General features: G+C 38.7%; 2 protein-coding genes across 2 annotated transcripts in view; one reads left to right on the top strand and one right to left on the bottom strand.

Annotated features, from left to right (window-relative positions):
• Nucleotides 1-1,141: 1,141 nt before the first annotated feature.
• LOC131698652 (transmembrane protein 62-like) lies at nucleotides 1,142-15,060 on the bottom strand. Its single transcript, XM_058991480.1, has 14 exons — nucleotides 14,484-15,060; nucleotides 12,673-12,784; nucleotides 10,897-11,034; nucleotides 10,212-10,257; nucleotides 9,711-9,852; nucleotides 9,317-9,441; nucleotides 8,449-8,571; nucleotides 6,148-6,303; nucleotides 5,353-5,512; nucleotides 5,042-5,155; nucleotides 4,514-4,598; nucleotides 3,503-3,607; nucleotides 2,720-2,838; nucleotides 1,142-2,143 (listed from the first exon to the last, which is right to left on the bottom strand). The coding sequence occupies exons 1-14, from the start codon at nucleotides 14,676-14,678 to the stop codon at nucleotides 1,826-1,828; spliced, it is 1,938 nt and encodes a 645-aa protein (XP_058847463.1). The 5' UTR covers nucleotides 14,679-15,060; the 3' UTR covers nucleotides 1,142-1,825.
• Nucleotides 15,061-15,100: 40 nt separating this feature from the next.
• LOC131698650 (E3 ubiquitin-protein ligase UBR1-like) overlaps nucleotides 15,101-18,810 on the top strand; it is a 41,236-nt gene continuing 37,526 nt past the window's right edge. Inside the window, exons 1-2 of the mRNA XM_058991475.1 lie at nucleotides 15,101-15,211; nucleotides 17,462-17,724. Of these exons, the coding sequence (XP_058847458.1) occupies nucleotides 15,170-15,211; nucleotides 17,462-17,724 (305 nt within the window). The 5' untranslated portion in view covers nucleotides 15,101-15,169. The remainder of the gene's footprint in view (nucleotides 15,212-17,461; nucleotides 17,725-18,810) is intronic.

The raw sequence follows: 18,810 nt of genomic DNA, 5'->3' as shown, positions 1-18,810 counted from the left end.
ATTTCCTGCAAACTGTAGATAAAAACGAGAGGTTTATCTGTTTCTGGACTTTTTTCAGATCTTTGTGATGCCCCGTTTCTTGCTGCCTGTGTGATTTGGCCGGTAAAATGTCTGTGTGGCCAGTGGACTTTTCGATCCACTAGCCATGGTGGCTAGTGCATGGAAAAGTTAGTTTCAAGTCCTGTAACATTATTCAGCAGGTTTCATTCAACTTTATGAAGCAAAATTAGTTAATTCTATAAGGTGATGCAAAACTTTTGGCCATAGCTGTATATTGTTTTTCGGACAAAGATTGATATTCAAACATTGAAAAATCAGGTTCGTTTCAGCACTAGTTATAGTTCTTGTTGTGCAAGGCCAGAAGAAAAGTGAAACTGAAAACCAGAGTGATTTGGCAAGTTATAGGTATGCAGCACTTTTAAATACAATTATAATTAAATATAAAAAAGTTCATTTATATTGTACAGTCCTTCACTTTCCAGATTTCATTAAATCATAGCAGCTCCTACATATGCAGTTTCATTGTAAGGGTACGCTGTGCTAGTAGCAGAAACAGGTCAGGTCACCTTGCCATGTTACGCCAAGTCCTGATATCTATACCTTTCCACCAGTTTCTCACCAGTCCTCACCTCTAACCACCAAGTCCAAAATGCCTCCCAGTCCTCTTAACTGCAGTCTACTTTCCTGTCCTCCACGCTAAACACAAAATGACTGCATTGCCACCAGGCCCCATATTTAGCTGGCCAGTCTTCAAGTCATCTAATTAAATCCACAATTATGCATAGGGTTTCTGATTTTAGGGTTAAACCCGATGTTACCCCAAAATTGTTAATATAAAAAAAAAAATCCCCACAATTTAATAATACCTTATATCCTCAAATTAATCCACCCTTGAATAAACGCTGCACTCCGTTATCAGTTTTGTAATAGACACCACCCTCGAATAAACGGTCCACTCAACAAAAAACAAATAGAGGAAACAGATTTGCAAAAGGTTGTGACCCTCAAACCGTGCTACTTCCAATAAACGCCACCGCTGAAAAGAAGGTCGCCATCCTTGACCCGTGCTACTTCCAAACCGTGTAACTCCATAAATATGTAAAGCCTTTTATTATGCGTTTTTCACAAAAAAAAAAAAAAAAAGTTTTGGCACAAATATCAAATTCCACTAACAATAAATACTTTGTATATTGCAACAGGTTGCCAACATTTGTAGAGCAAAATAGGTTTTATGGGTGTGATTCGCCAAATATTTTGGTCGCAAATATTTATGGCTTTACAGCAAGTGCCAACCTTGAATAAAAGCAGCAGCTGTTTTAGGCAGTTTTACACAGATGAGTTTATTTTAATTTGAAGAGATACGGTAAGTGTAAAATAAAAGTTTGGTGTTTTATTTGCTAACAGTTTGTTTTTTTTTAATTGATACAAACTCAAATTCTTGTGTGTGATTAAAAAAGCCTGATTTAAGCCCATTTTTAAAAAGAAACTTAATGTGTAAAATTGTCGTAAATATGCAGTACGACACACAACCACCACAAAGTAGCATACTGTTGTGCTTACAGGCACATTTGGTCTCAAACATATCACCTGTTGGGCCTCAAAGATTTCACAATTCCCAGATCAGCATGATTCCCTGTAAATCACATAATTCCACATGTGCTACAAATTCTCATATATAAAACACAATAAAAAACAGGGTCTTCTTTATCATTCCTGTAGAGTCAGGAGTCCAGCGAACACAAATCCAGAAAAAGTGGCTCTTCCATTACAAATTGAAATATGTGCGTCTTGTAAGATTGAGAATTAAATTGACAGACAAAATCTATCAAGATGGCTGGCTGCGCTTGATGAATTGCTGGAGACGTGGAGGGTGGCAGGTCCAGGCATATCGGATCAGCAGGAGCCCCAAAACAAGGGCCCATGTGCGCAGGGGGGACAGCAGGCAGGCGGTGGTTCCGTAGGTCTCCAGCAGAAAGTTGCAGGAGTATGCCTGCCAGAGTAAGAGTGCCAACATGACCACGTTCACCATCAACGTCCGCACCCTACCCGCCCTCCGGAAATGAGTTCGGAAACAGTTCCCCTGGCAACGCAGATACATGCTCCAGCAGAGGTAGCAGGTCAGAGGGATGTTAAAGAAGACTAACTAGGATGGAAAACAAACTCACTTTTAGATTAGTTTGTTCACCATACTAGATTGTTATTTTTTTTGCAATCAGGGTGAAACCAGTGAGCCAGATTCAAATCATACGTCTGCTACCGACTGTTGCCTGGTTACCTACTTACAGTACAGTTAGAAAAAGACTCAAAATCTCTTCCTGGACAATGCAGTGGAATAAGCAAGCAATAGGGCTTTATAGTTCATACAAAAAACATTTAAAGAAAACTGACTTAAAACCATACAAATATAACACTTACTGGAATATTGTTTTATGCTACTCATAAGGAATGACTTTCTTTGGAAGTTATTTTGTCATTCCTCATTATTTGTTTCATAAAACAGATAACTTCTACTTAAAACAAAACAAACAAAAAAAACCTAAAAGTACAGTTTTATACGGTAATCACAACTGATTTCCTGGTGACTGCATTACTGGACTGCCATGCGTACATTTGATCAGAAAACATTTTGTTGATTGCCTAGCACTTTAAACACCAGGTTCTAATTGATTTACACTGACTGCATCACAGTATTTAACCTTGGACCCCTTAACTTACTCACCTGTAGTACACCCACTACAAACGTAAAGCTTCCTTCAAGCAAGTGTCCTTCAATAAACACCCCGAAAGCAAAACAGGCCCCACTGTGGCCGTCAATCATCTCTCCAATGAACCAGGGACCTGAAATGGAAGAACATTCAATCCCAGCCAAGTTGTTTATTTATACAATTACACAATAAGCAGTACATGCCAAAGGTGTTTCTTCATTTAAAAAACCAGCAATGACATTATTAAACAGCTATAGCCATAACCCATATTATCCTAGTATAAATCATCATACCTTTATTAAATATAGTGCTTTCATAATACAAACATAAATTATAACAACAAATGAAAACATTTCTAACTTATTTTAAAGAACTGCAAAACAATATACAATATATAACTTTTGATACTATTTCCTGGTCAGCCCTTTTCACTTTCTATTAAGTCTTTCTTTGGTTTCCGCCCAAAATGAAAATACATTTGCCAGTTAGACCTTGATGTTAAAATGATAGTCTATTATGAATGAACTACTGTACTTACACATGTGAACACTATCAACAAAACGTGTTACACTACAATTTTTTTTTTTCTAATATCAGAAGTTTAAGAAAACTAAATCTTTGTAATGAGGTGAAGGAGATCCAGCTTGTGCATGGTTGTCTAACACTCTTATCACAGCTATTTTATAATGGGGAGATGCAAGGGTAAAATAAAGAAGCATGTGCACTGATGTTCTGATTCACTTCAGCAATCTCCCTGCCATTGAATTCCAAGGTTATAGAGTTGTATTTAATCTCACCAAAGGCAGTGCAGAGAGTGAAGAGCAGGCTGGAGTAGTACAATGTGTTGGTTTTACAAAAAAGGTGTAGAGACAGCCTTGCCTGGGAGACAAACCCTGAGGAATCTAAAAAACAAACAAAAACAACACAAGATAGGAATTCATTCAGGAGATAGGATATAATGTACAAGGAAAAATACTCTGATAGAACAATGTAGATTTATCCATAAATTTAAAACACTAATGCTAGAACTTAAGGCAAACAATTGTTTTGACAAGAACTGAGAATTGTCTTCAGTAGTTTGAATTGAAAATGCATTTTTGTTATTTGGTAGTTGAAGTTTTGACATGCTACGTAAGACAGTAAAAGTTTAAGCATTTAACAGTAAACAAAAATAAAACCCTAAATGGCACAGTATTTATCCAAAATGATACTGAAATGTTTTGAGCGAGTCTTTCATTGATTTTTAATACATTGTAATTGAATACTGTATGTATAACTTTACATATTCACAACAGGGTCAGGCTAAAGAGTTTCCAAATCACATTCATCTCATTGCAAACATAAGCATGACATGTGTTTGTGGTGTTATGTGCAAAATGCTGCTAGTGGTTTGAGTTCAGCTGAAGATTGAGGAAACGAGCATTTGGAAAACTATGTTCCATATTTCCATACATTTCTGTCACGTTTCATTTTTCATTTGTTGCAATATGGCATAGCAAAAGCAGAAAACACAACAGTTACACTGCAAAGTTAAATGTGAAATGTAACCAGCACAGCTACTTGCGTTGCGCTTTTCAATGTGTAGTCCGGAAACTATTAACAACTTACTCAGAACAACAACATGGCAGTATTAAAAAAATGACTGTTCCTCTTAAAACTGTTGTGTACCTTAATGTCATTTCTTTTAGTATTCCTATAAAGGGGGGCTTTTTCACAAACACACAGCACACTATGTAGCCAGGTTATCCATAAACACAGAGTAAGGACCCCACTCCTGTACAGAGAGCTGAGAGAGAACCTGTCCTTACCTTTTAGTGCAGGTGGTCCCAGGTAACGAAAGGTAACAATCAAACCTAGGTTAACCAGTACCAGGAACACAAAGGTGACTCTAGCCTAAATACAAACAGAAGCATAACATAAATTCTATGGCACAGGGATTACTTATTACAGGATGGATATCTTGCTCATTTAGTCCTGTAAAACTAAAGCAGGACTGAAAGAGAACTTCAGACCCTGTGTCAATATGTCTTCGCAACAAGTAAGGTTTATCTGCTCTTGGGTTTACACTACAGTGCTTATTTCAGACAGAAAGACAGACTCTGCCTCTGGCTTCTCTTGACTGACTCATCTATTTTTTAAAAGAATACAAGACCGTTTTACCAAGGTCTTTTACTTAATGAGGTTTGCAAAATTTTTGTGAAAGAAAAAAATGAAATCAATAAAAATCATTACTCACACTTCATAGTTATGTGACTTTGCCCACTCACCTAAAATAGTTAATAATCTGGACATTTTACATGGTAAGTTACTGTGGTAAAAGACAGAGAGGCTCTTACCAGGATGTAGTGGTCAGTCAGGAGGATGAAGGACTGCAGGAACCCAAAGCCCAGAGACACATCCTTTTCCAGGGTGAATTCATGGTGTCTCACTGTTGACCTGCCAGCAGCATCCTAGGAAAGAGGGAGGATAGGGGGCACGACAAAGACTGTTCTGGAAATCCTAGAAAGCAGGGCAGGGGATACTTTATTGTATAATTTTATTTACATTACTGCACCATTACAAGCAACTTGGATCCTTCAGTCTTACATTTCCAGACGTGAAGGAGGTTTTTACAATCTTGCCCCGACTTGCATTAAACTGTGTTTACCTCAACTTTGACCTCAATGTTGTGAAGTCCTTTCGTATATCTCATAGGGTTCCATTTAAGGGTGAAAAGAGGTCCTTTCACAGGCCGTGCTTCCCCCAAGAGCTTCCCATCAATATGCACATAGACAGCAGTGATCTGGGCTACCGAGAAGGCTAGAATCCTGCCAGGTTTAAAGTTACAGAAAGTGTCACATACATGTGATGAAGTTACACACAGAACGAACTTTCAGGAAAATGTAAAATTACAGGTACCCGCTGGGAGATAATCAAATGTAAATTATATTATAGCTAGTAGTGCTGCACGAACAAATTTTTCTGATTGATCTCTCCACAGAAACCAGGTGCTGATAATCAGGTGAGGGCAACTGATGTTGATTAGGCTGAGTTACCATTCCAAGTGAAGAAACTTTTGCTGCTTTTCTTGAGACTGTGGAGAACAGCAACCAAAGCTGTTTCTTAATTTGTTTTACTTGGAATGGTAAATTAGCTCAATCAACAGCGATCACCTTATTGTGAGAACCTGATTTAAGTGGAATAATCAAATAATTGGTTTGTGCAGCTCTAATAGCTAGCTAGCGGACTAAACTAATTTGATTCCGATACATGCTGTAAACATCAAGTTTTACACCTCAAGTTAAGTAGTTCTCTCTCTTATATGTTCGTAAAACTGTAAATGTGACAATTCTGTGTGTAACATATGGCAGGAACCTCCCCATATCCACATATTCTTTAAGTAAGTTTCACACTTGAATCAGCCATGTTCTGGATGTGAGGCTGCTTTTTAAACAGCAGGTACCTGATGTGCGTGGAGCTCTGGATCCTTCCTAGGGGCTCGACCGCTGGGTTGGTATATTTTGCTGCCTTGGGATTGGTGATCAGGACAGCCGGCCACTCTTCAAAACTCAGGTCTGAGAAGCTCAGGAGGTCATGATCAAACGCCAGGACACGAAATCTATGAGCATCAACACAATCATGCTCCATTGACATTTACATTGAGGATGAAATGAATCACATTGTCCGATAAATCTGATAGTTTTATGATAAGCTCCCATGTATTAAAGGAGTAATAACCAAGGCTTTAAAACAATCTCACCTTTAACTATAACAACTTTCTTGCCTAAAAAATGTTCTGCAAAATCTGGGAAGTACATTTTCATTGAAATGGGTGGTCCATTTATCCTGTCCACAGCATTGCAGGTTCACTCCCTGTGCAGCATTATTTAATGTTACCCCCACCCCCCTCAAGTTTTAATGAATAAAATGTACTGATCATTTGTGCTGCACTTCTGTCGCATTGCGCTTCAATAGGTCACATGAAGAACAGCAGCGGCACTGAAAACATGCGAGTCACAGAGAAAGCAAATGATTATTTAGGCTGCTACAGTACAAGACCTACAGACGTGCTCAAATTTGTTGGTACCCCTCCACAAAAAACAAAGAATGCACAATTTTCTCTGAAATAACTTGAAACTGACAAAAGTAATTGGCATCCACCATTGTTTATTCCATATTTAATAGAAATCAGACTTTGCTTTTGATTTTTTATTCAACATAATATTGTAAATAAGAAAACAAATGAAAATGGCATGGACAAAAATGATGGGACCCTTAACCTAATATTTTGTTGCACAACCTTTAGAGGCAATAACTGCAATCAAACGTTTTCTGTAGCTCTCAATGAGACTTCTGCACCTGTTAACAAGTAGTTTGGCCCACTCTTCCTGAGCAAACTGCTCCAGCTGTCTCAGGTTTGATGGGTGCCTTCTCCAGACTGCAAGTTTCAGCTCTTTCCATAGATGTTCAATAGGATTCAGATCAGGACTCATAGAAGGCCACTTCAGAATAGTCCAATGTTTTGTTCTTATCCATTCTTGGGTGCTTTTAGCTGTGTGTTTTGGGTCATTATCCTGTTGGAGGACCCATGACCTGCGACTGAGACAGAGCTTTCTGACACTGGGCAGTACGTTTCGCTCCAGAATGCCTTGATAGTCTTGAGATTTCATTGTGCCCTGCACAGATTCAAGGCACCCTGTGCCAGGCGCAGCAAAGCAGCCCCAAAACATAACCGAGCCTCCTCCATGTTTCACTGTAGATATGGTGTTCTTTTCTTTGAAAGCTTCATTTTTTCGTCTGTGAACATAGAGCTGATGTGACTTGCCAAAAAGCTCCAGTTTTGACTCATCTTCTCCAAAGGACATTCTCCCAGAAGGATTGTGGCTTGTCAATATGCATTTTAACAAATTCCAGTCTGGCTTTATGTTTTTCTTTCAGTGGAGTCCTCCTGGGTCTTCTTCCATGGAGCCCACTTTCGCTCAAAAAGTGATGGATGGTGCGATCAGAAACTGACGTACCTTCACCTTGGAGTTCAGCTTGTATCTCTTTGGCAGTTATCCTTTTTTTCTTTTTCTACCATTCGCACTATCCTTCTGTTCAATCTGGGGTCGATTTTCCTCTTGCGGCCGCGCCCAGGGAGGTTGGCTACAGTTCCACGGACCTTAAACTTCTTAATAATATTTGCAACTGTTGTCACAGGAACATCAAGCTGCTTGGAGATGGTCTTGTAGCCTTTACCTTTACCATGCTTGTCTATTATTTTCTTTCTGATCTCCTCAGACAACTCTCTCCTTTGCTTTCTCTGGTCCATGTTCAGTGTGGTGCACACAATGATACCAAACAGCACAGCGACTACTTTTCTCCATTTAAATAGGCTGAATGACTGATTACAAAATTGGAGACATGTGTGATACTAATTAAAGAAACTAATTAGTTTGAAATATCACTATAATCCAATTATTTATTATCTTTTCTAAGGGGTACCAACAAATGTGTCCAGGCCATTTTAGAATGTCTTTGTAGAATAAGCAATAATTCATCTCTTTTCACAGCTTCTTTGCTTTATTCTATGACATACCAAAGGCATGCAAGTATACATGATAAAATAGCTTTTAATTTAATCACTTTTCAGGAGGAATGAAGCATTATTTCAATGTGCTGTAAGGGTACCAACAAATCTGAGCACGTCTGTATGTGCAGCTAAACAAGTTTCATGTTTCTGGTGGGGTCCTAATATCTGTTACACAGAGGAAATTGGTCTCACCTTCTGCTGTCCTTCCAATCAGCGAGCTCTAGCTCCAGAGTACCCTGTGGATGGCGGCTGTGCAGCACTGGCATCAGCCCTCCAAGAGTGTGCAGGTGCCCACACAGGTAAGCCACTGCTGAGATGGGAGGGCAATACGAGAAGGTGTTAAGTCTGAGGAGACTTACTTTGATACACCACCACCAAGATTACGGCACAGAATTATTCTACTGCATTGCCCAATTGATGAATGACTTAAAACCATGTGAAGAATATTTAAAACAGTGATTGTGCTGAAAAAGGCGCATGTCCTGCTTGGTAGCGCCTGCAGTTCCACCAGTTGAGAGTTGGGGACTCTATAGTGTTTCTTTTTTTTTTCCAATTCAAGAGTGGGTGAAATCATAAAATGTGCTCATAATATCTTAATTTTTACAGTTATAAAAACATTTTAATGTTTGTGTACATAGGGTGAGAAAATGTTTCTATAGTTTGAAGTGGACCTAATTAAGCTGACAGAAAAACCTGGAATGCTGCTATGCAATCTTCAGGTATTGAGAGGCTGAAACTGATTTGATTGCAAAAGCCTGTGCATGCTATGATAAATGCTGTGATAAATGCAAGGTTACACCAAATTTTAATAAAGTGCGTCAGTACTTATAATCTAGGCTTTTCTTTAATAAACAGATTTTTATATCAGACTAATAGTTAAAAAATATTAATTGTCATTGAAAGTATTAATTTGACTAGTAGCAGTACATTCAGACATTTAAATTATAAATAGTGTATCTTAACCCATAACGTGTTCTACTGGGCTCTACTGTATCTGGGGATAGGTAGGTTGAAAGTGTGTATAGAAATGTGTGTGTGTGTGAACACACTGTATGCTTACCTCATTATTTGCCGTATCCCTGGGAACAGGGAGATAATGGTGGATGTTGTATAATGGCCAAACCAAATAGACTGGTTACTATTAAGGCTCTTGGACTCTAGAATTGACAGCTCGTCGTTTCGAGTCTGAAACAGAACAAAAACCCTTCATTGTTTTATAAAATCACAACTTGCTGCTTAATTTTGGACAGAAAATGAGTAGACAAATCAGTCCTGACCTGAATGTGTGATGGGAATTCACCTTCGATTTACGATTTATTTATAAAAAATATGAAAAAATACAACTCTGAACAACACAGGATAAAGCACATGTATTGTTTGTTGTAGAGACTGCAGGGTGTTCTGTAACACTTTCAATCCTAACTATATAAAGCCTGATTAAAAACAGCTTCTACCTGGTCTAAAATGCCAAAGAAATTAAACGGTCTCTTGGGTCCAGGGGTGGGGGTGGCATCAACACAGATGAAAGAGTAACTCCCAAAGGGAGTTTGATGAATGTAGTGGAAGGAGCCCTCTTTCTTGGTGGCTGAATATTTCCTGCAAATCCAATACAGACAGACATACTGCAGGTATTCAACACAGCAGACCAGGTAACCAAGCCCTGTCATGGGTAATCAACAAATCATTTTTATATGATTTATTTCCATGAAACTATTTAATTAGGTATAGTATGGTTTAATTTGTTCATTTTTAGTGCAAACAGTTCAGATCACCTCGGCTAGGATCAAATTTATGCATTAAAAATATTTATTATTTTGTGTATTTCAGCCCCACGGTAAGCATATATTTAAAAGTTATCTGGTTGTACTATAATACAGTATATTAAAAAAAACTAAATGTCAGTGTATACAGTAAGTTTTACTTCTGTGATTAGGCGAACTAAAAAAATGCTTTACCTGTAATAATTGTTGACACTTTCAAGAGATATTATATTGAAGGCATCTAAAAAATGACAAAACATGTTACATTGGTATTGAAGTAAGGAATAAACCGAGTACAGTTCAGGGAAGCATTGTTTATAGAACTCCATACCAAGCAAGGTTAATAAGCTTAAGGAACACATCTTCAAATTATTCACATTAACCATATCTGGGGGGCAGGGGTGTTACAAAAACAACAAACACAAAAACTGCAACTTCAACACTCTGCTTCTCTGACATGGAGTTGAGAGAGAGCCGTGTGATGGCTAGTTTTTAATTTGTAGGTGGCCTAAAAGTAGCAATCCAATATGAAATCATTGGCTGTGCTGAGATTTAAACCTGACTGTCAGACCATAACTTAAACCAACAGACCACTGCTCCAAACTGAGGAGAGTGATATTTGTAACAGAAACAACCTTTGGGGACACAAGGCAATACCACGATTACCCAAATATTTCAAATGACACAGGCCTTCCTATTTCCCTGTTACAAAAAAGCATTGATTATTGAGTCAACACTTAATCAGTCATGTAGGTCACAAAGGTTTACAGGTTAGGAAACTTCCCCCTGAATGCATTACGTTTTCACTGGCCGCCATTTTGGATCAACGTGCACTGCCCTTGAGGCACTGGGGTTAGGAGAGAGGTGTAGCCTGCATTACCGTGGTTCCCCCTTATGTCTATCCACTTGGTTCTTTCCAGCACCCTCGACCTCTTCAGGATGTTGTGGTAGGCCTGCCATTCCACCTCATACTGCTGGGATCCAATCTTTCTTGACGTCTTTGCGTCTGTCAGGTCCCCTGATGAGGAAAAAAACAGAGAGCCATAAAAGCAAAAAAACAAACAAACAAACTGCTTCAGTATTTTTGTGCTTATTAATACATTTATACACTCACACAATTTGTTTTTGCATTTTGGCTTGCCATACTGTGGAGCTCCATGAGATGTGGCTCAAGAGCTATTAGTTGGAAAGCACTCACCAAGCTTGTTTAAAGGGATCTCTGACATCATTGACACATGGGTTCGAGAAAACCCCCTTGGTTTACATTCTTTCAGGCTACCCCGAATTTGCCTTATGAGCAACAGTGTGGAGTAGTGGTTAGGGCTCTGGACTCCAGACCGGAGGGTCATGGGTTCAATCCCCAGTGGGGGACACTGCTGTTGTACCCTTGAGCAAGGTACTTTACCTAAAATTGCTCCAGTAAAAACCCAACTGTATAAATGGGTAATTGTATGTAAAAAAAATAAATAATGTGATATCTTGTAACAATTGTAAGTCGCCCTGGATAAGGGCGTCTGCTAAGAAATAAATAATAATAATAATAATAATAATAATAATAATAATAATAATAATTATTATGAGGTGGTAGCCACTATCTACAAGACAAACATTAACGGCTGGTTTCACAGACCCTGATTAGCTCTAATCTTGAGCCCCTTTCACACTGGCATGCTCTACCTGGTCCGGACCCTAACTGGGTCGCGTCCCAGTGTCATGCGGGTTGGCTACGTGATTTCACACCGCTTTTTGAAGAAACAGGGTCGACCTGGGTGATACAAGCAAGTACACAATGCGCGTACGCAATGCCCCAGAAGCAGCAACGTTCACAGGACCACCTTTTTATCTGTTCAGTTTCTCTGGATTGAATCATCGGCCCAAATGTAGATTAGAGCATATATTTCTTCATCTCTGCTGCAATCTGGCTCATGGTGTATCTCAATTAACAGAAATATGGCTAAACAGAATAAACAGAAACGTTCCTTGCGGAAGTGAAACCTTCACGCAGGCGTGGCTGTTTGTTATTTCGTCCACTTAAGAACGCCCATCATGCATTTTATCTCGCTAGACCCGGGTCCGACCTAGGTATGTTGTTTCACACTACGCAGGATTGTGACCCGGGTAGCCAGAACCCAGGTCAGGAGCACCATGCGAAAGAGGCTTTGGACTACTCTGTGTTAATTTAGGTAAGATAATCCCAGATTACAATAATCAGGGTTTGTGAAACTATCCTTAAGACTCCCACTGCATAGCAGTTTGAGTTTAAGAAACACATGAGAATGTTTCTTACATACATATAAAAGGAGGAGCTGGGCAACAACTCGTCAGCTCATTATGTCAGAGCAGTACTTTGTGCTTTTAGTGTTGGTAGTCTCATTGTGACACCAACAGCTTGGCTTTTTATTTATTGCATCTGTTTAATTGACAATCTATTTTTAATAAACTATCCAGGTGAATGAAAGCATTTGCAACACTAACAGAGTAAGACTTGTAAACAGGGGTGCCTTGAATCTAGTCCAAGTATAGTACCAGATATCATGTTTTAAAATGAAAACATGCTACTTTAAAAAGTGCACATTTAAGACCTATATAGTGAATGGAAGTGCGTAACGGGTAAGATTTATATAGTTAGCTACTACTAACACACCTTACAACGCACCTGTTACCAGAACAAGGGCTGGTTTAATGACATCTATAGTTTCCGAGCAAAATTCCTCAAAGTCGGTAATTCTCCTGGGGTCTTGAAAGCGGCTGATGTGTATGTCTGACACCTGTTTAAAAAGAAACAGAATAGGTACGATTCACACATTCATTGTGATTAGCACCACTAAAGTGGCTGCCACAGCTGTGCGTGGAGAATCCACCCTGTGCCATCGCAAAAAGCTTTTAGCAGCACAGGAATCAATCAATCAATATTTATTTTATAAAGCGCCTTTCATAGCAGACCACCATCACAAAGCGCTTTACAAGATAGTGAGGAACAATGCATAATACTAATACATTAAATACAGTGAAATACAGGGCATAGTACATTAAATACAACAGTAAAATAAACAATGCAAATACGATAAATATAGGCATAACACATTAAATAAAAGGCTACGACGTTAATTCTAAATATTGGGGATGCGTGTGTCAAGCAGAATTATACGAATAAATGGAGTGAAAGCCCTGAAATAGCAATTTTGACAACAGATAATAAGAGTTATCAGACTTAGCAAGCATTAAAAGCAAGAGAGAACAAGTGGGTCTTGAGAGTTTATTTGAAGCGAGCGATTGTGGGAGCTGCACACACTAAAGCTGGGAGAGAGTTCCAGAGAGTTGGGGCCATGAAGCTAAAGAGCGCGCTCCAAGTGTGGTGCACTTTTGCTTGGGTATAACAATCAGACTGCATGACATTTTTTGCACTTCATGGATATGGGACAAACGTCCATTGGTATTTTTACAAAATTAATAATGTACTAGTTGTACCCGGAAATGACGAGGGCAGGCGTGTATGGGTGCGTTGTTAAATTCATCTGTGCTCTGCATCGCTGAGTCGGAAGTGATCACTTGGTGTTCATCGGTGTGGGGAATTTAACAGTTTGGTGAATCAACATAGCTGATAATAATAATAGAAAGGTTGCTGCTGCGGCATGCAAGGCTGTGGTTGACCTGTGCGAGCTGAAAGCTTATTGGGACTAAGGTTTAGTTATCTTTAACCGACTAATTAGGAGCTAGCTTGTTGTTACATTAAAATGTAGAAAGCAGCTAGCCTGCAACTGTACATATTTATAAATATGAATATATTAATGGATACACTTTCAAATACAGTTCGCCCACTTTTAGCAACTTTCTGTTCTCTCTCATATCAAATTCTTGTACGTCACCAGCTCAGTCGGCTACTCTGGATAAGTTGGCAAATGTGATATTGTTGATCAATATGTTTATTAATGTTATTATATACTTATTAAAAATACACAACTGCATACCCATTTTGAAAAGATTTGGGCGTCTCTGAATCTACAATTACATAATAATATCTCGACCGTACAAGACAAACTTCCACAGTGGGAGCGGTCATTTTGGTTTTGCTGCAGTTCACCGACTCTCCCCGGTGAACCTGCAGCTTCAGCTGTGACACACCGGTGAATTTAACATCAGTTCGTTGAACAATTCCTGGTGAATTTAACAACGTGAATCTGCTTTACATCGGTGCATGCAGCGGTGAATTTAACAACGCACCCTATACTGTGCCACAAGCACAGCCCTAACCCCCACAAACTCACGAGTAAAAATCGCTTCGCCACATTGCTCTCGTTTTATCCAATAATAAACAGAATGCATTCATATCGACCACTGTACAATGTTGCATACTATCTTAGGTGTGTATTTCAATAGATATCAATATTTGTCAATCCTTTCAACTTGAAAAAAAAAACCCCCCAAAAAACAGGGTAAATCTATACAAGATCTTATATGTAGATTTACCTGCACAAACCAAAATATGTTATCCATCTCCGCACCAGGATATGGGTGGGTGTTGTAAAAGATATCCCCATGATGATTCCTATCATTGGAATTGCTGTTAATGCTTCTTTTGGGGTGCTTTGCGGTGTTGTAGTTTTCCAGAACCAAGGCGATCACCAAACCTGCGACCACCAACCCAATGAAGATCTTGAGCATTTTGACTGACAGACAGGAGAGGGCGCGAAAAGGGTGAACCACAGGTAACTTGAAGCCTAGAAAACGTTTCAATTAATTGGGCATTCCCGTTTCCCTGAACAAATCAAGCATAACAAAAAGAATAGGACAGACTCCCATAATTCTGTGGGAATTTTAAATCACAGGCGCCATTATTGGAGCCCATTAGTGTGTAGATGTCACACGGAAAATATATGATAAAATGCAAATATATAATTATATATATTTGTAGGCTATATTATATGATATATTATCGTGCATATATTTGTAAATTAATACTAAAAATCATAATCCTACACAACTCGAATGTTTCTCTACTTACTAAAAAAAAAAAAGAAAAAAAGATGTCTACTTCTTCAAGACACTTCAACGACTGTTTAATCTTGCCACACTGCCGCAAAACGTCGCAAAGTGTCTCCCTTACTGCAGTCAGTAGTAATCGTTTGGTAGCGCAAAGTACGGTAGTGCGAAAGATGGCGGAAGGTGAAGAAACAGCTGTTCGGCTGCTGAGGATGGTAAGTGAAGCTGGTTTTGCATTTTTTTTTAAATGTACAAACTAGTTTCATCTGCATCGTTTTCACTACGAGAACTTAATAGTCGTGTAACGGTGTGGTGTTATTTTGTGGTACGCGTTAGAAAGTGGTACACACTCTGATCATCCCAATGTGATTGTTTATTTATGTACGGAGGGGTTTTGTCAAACTTGCCGTGTGTGATCAATTATGAAATGATTTATTAAATGACTTATTGAAGTTTCCTTTTTATTTATACAAGTAAACATTACTTGTTCAACCCTCTTTAGCTGTCAAATAAGTAATAGCTATAGCTTCTAATATTAATACTGTATACTATAAATGTTTTTGACCAAGTTCGTATATTCTGCAAAATAGATAAACCTTTCTGTTTTTCACGCCAAACAATTTTTCTTTTCATATGAAAAACATTACACTGCCTTGTTTTTCAACCCTTTTGAGAGGTTTTTTTTTTCTTTTTCTTTAATGTTTTATGATTCTGCTTCAATCCTGTCGACTGACATTGGTTGTCAATAAAATTGAAATAGCTGTGGTACTACGGTGGGGGACAGTATCAGTAATAATTAAGAAAATGTCATATATATTACATTTAAATGTTTTATATTTGTGTCTCGTTCTAAGTCGTATTGTAATTTATCAATTAATCGTTGTTCAGTAAAACAGTTAGCACAGTTTTAATCGCTGAAGAGCTTCCAATTCAAATGGAAACGATTGTGTTTCTCTGTGTTTATACGATGCTGAAGTTGGGTTCTTATTCGCATTCCAGCTTCTTATTCGCGTCCCGCAAATGTAACACACATTGAATAAGTAACTGGGGTATTTCAGGGGTTAAATCGCTTTGGGCCACTTACTGCAAAGTTGATTCTCTGAGGGGACGTGATCCATATGTATTCTTCCCTGTCTAACAATTTGTTTTCCTTTTTTTTAATCTTGTCTGATAATCCATTTTTAAGAAATGCAACCTATTTCAACCAACTGAGTTCAATGCCTTTCCCATTTAAGAATACTGCTGTGCAAAAGTCTTAGATATGTTGCATTTTTCTACTCTGATGCGTTATGAGCATCACCAATTTACTCGAAGCCTCCACTAGTGTTTTCTAGGAGAAACATTGAGTGAAATAGCTCACATCACTCGATTTTCAAGGTGTTGTATCTGAAGCATAATCAACAAGTACAGAAAATCTGTAATTGACAAACCCAGGACTGGAAGACCCAAAAAGCTGTCTAACAAGGATGAGCAATACTTTAAGATAATATTTTAATCAAAACTTTACATGACTTTGCATAGCACTTAGATTTGCATTACCTTTAGTGAATACAACTATATTGTCATTTTTCCAAACAGTATATTATAGGTAGCTTACCCTTTCCCTTTCGACAGCGACAACTCCAGCTGATAATTGTGTTGAATATATATATATATAATATCTCTTTCATACATGTATGTGGATTTATTATTAATTGACTTGCTGCCCTCATCGCAACCACGATATGTAGAATATCTCTTTCATACATGTATAGGCCTAATCAATCTACCTACCATGTCAGAACCAAAAATGCGTCGCATACTGGAGTGCTCAGAGAAGCGTTTCACCCACGTGTATTTGCTTACACTTATATAGTACATTACTAAGGCCCTACCCATTTCATGGACGTGAAAAACGTGACACGGACCGTGAAATTCTTTCTTCACCGTGAAAATTGTCTAATTTTGTGTACTTTTACCCAGCGCTTCAAAAAGCAACATTACAGAATGACTACACTAGGATAACTTCTGATAAAGCTCAAAGCTGGTTATTTTCAGATTTTTCTTCCCATTACTGCAGTACCTCTACTAATGATTTCCATTACACGAGAGTAGCTGTTAAACTTCATGCTGATTTGAACTCGGCTCTTGCCAAGATAAGCACCAACTAAGACATAGCTTTACAGTAAACTAATGTGATCCATCTGTGTCTCCATCCAGACCTGCCGATTTAGTTACAATGCTCCAAACAATTTAAGAGATATTCTGAGATTTAATAAAGGATCCCTCAATCCTACAAGTATCTAGTCTGTAGTAGAGAATGTGGGGCAGGTGAGTAATTAATAAGAAATGGTGGTGCTGTCTCAGTACAGGGCATTGTGGGATTGCCATGTTCATATAATCTTCATGACAAATGTTTTCATGGAATGGCCCACCTGGTCCCAGTGGATTAATAAATTAATGTAGTTGAACCTGTCGCCTTTCAGCAGTGGCAGGACTCTCCGGTCTGTGGTCCTGAGCTGTACCGCTACCTAGCGGAGCAGGTGCCCCGGATCTACTGCACGAGTGAGAAGACGGGACTATCCGAGGAGGAGGAGGAGATGGTGGGGACCACCTTGCTGCGGCCCCTGGAGTGGTATCTGTTTGGAGAGGACCCCCAGCTCGGCCTGGAGAAGCTGCAACAGGGCAGCGGCTCCTCTCAGCTCTGTGGCAGAGTCTTCAAGGAGGGAGAGACCACTTACACTTGCAGGTGAGTCACCCTGGGGATCTGTTAAATTGAAGTATAGGGTAGTTCAAGTGGGGAAGGTGTTGATACATAAACCAAATGTGATGGACAAAAGGGTTCCAGAGTATCATGTGTGAAAAAAAGAGCTCTTGCCCACGTGATGAGCATAAACATCATTGACATAAGGGGTTGATCACCTTCCCTTGGTCTACTTGACAGGAATGACTGTAAAAGGGTGCTGTACTCTTCAAGAAGTGTTTAGACTATGAGCATTCTAGCTTATTAAATCCATCTCGGGTGTTGACAGTAAGTGTCACATTGCAGTCTAATCCAACACCTCTACATAATGGCATTCTGTATAATTCTGCATCATTTTTGGGTCCAGACCAAATCCTTATTGAATTGAATGGTTTCATACCCTCTAAAATCTGGAACCTTTCCATTCTGGCAAGATTTTTAAGTCTCTTCTACTTAAAATCAGTGTAAATCTGACTACTTCATGTAATTTTTCTTTTCTATGTTTAAAACTAGTATAAAAAACTAAATCAAAAGCAAGGTGTTGCATATATACTTGCATGTCCCACAGGCGCCATTCTCAATTTTGCAGTTGTTAAATAACTGCAAATAAATGTGTAAATGTCCACACTACAAGCTATCTCTTGAAAGAAAATAGGCAGGTTATCAAAAAAGCTGAATGTTTACCAAAATCAACACAAAAAGAGGTACTGTAAGTGAAAAATTCAAAAACGCAAGGCAAACCGCCTACCGCCTACTTAAAAGCAAAACTGAAAACCTGAATGCCAGCAGAAAGTGCTTGAATCCATTATGCAGGTACAGTACGAACAGGTGAACATCTTTCTGTGGGAATGGTTTAAACAGGCTTCTTCTAATAACAGGTAAAGATTTTGCTGAGGCATTATATTGTTTTATTATACTGTGTATGTACGGTAATAAAGTTGTTTTTGTAAAGCGTTGAAATAATTTTGTCATTTGACCTCTTTTATATACAGTATTAAGTTTTTTACAGTAACTCTGTAATCCAGCACACTGTCTAATCCGGCACAATTTCAGTCCCTAGCGACATCGGATTGTGCAGGTTTTACTGCATAA

Source organism: Acipenser ruthenus, chromosome 18, assembly GCF_902713425.1.
Source record: "Acipenser ruthenus chromosome 18, fAciRut3.2 maternal haplotype, whole genome shotgun sequence".
Classification (NCBI taxonomy): domain Eukaryota; kingdom Metazoa; phylum Chordata; class Actinopteri; order Acipenseriformes; family Acipenseridae; genus Acipenser; species Acipenser ruthenus.
This window is presented reverse-complemented; position numbering and strand designations above follow the sequence as displayed.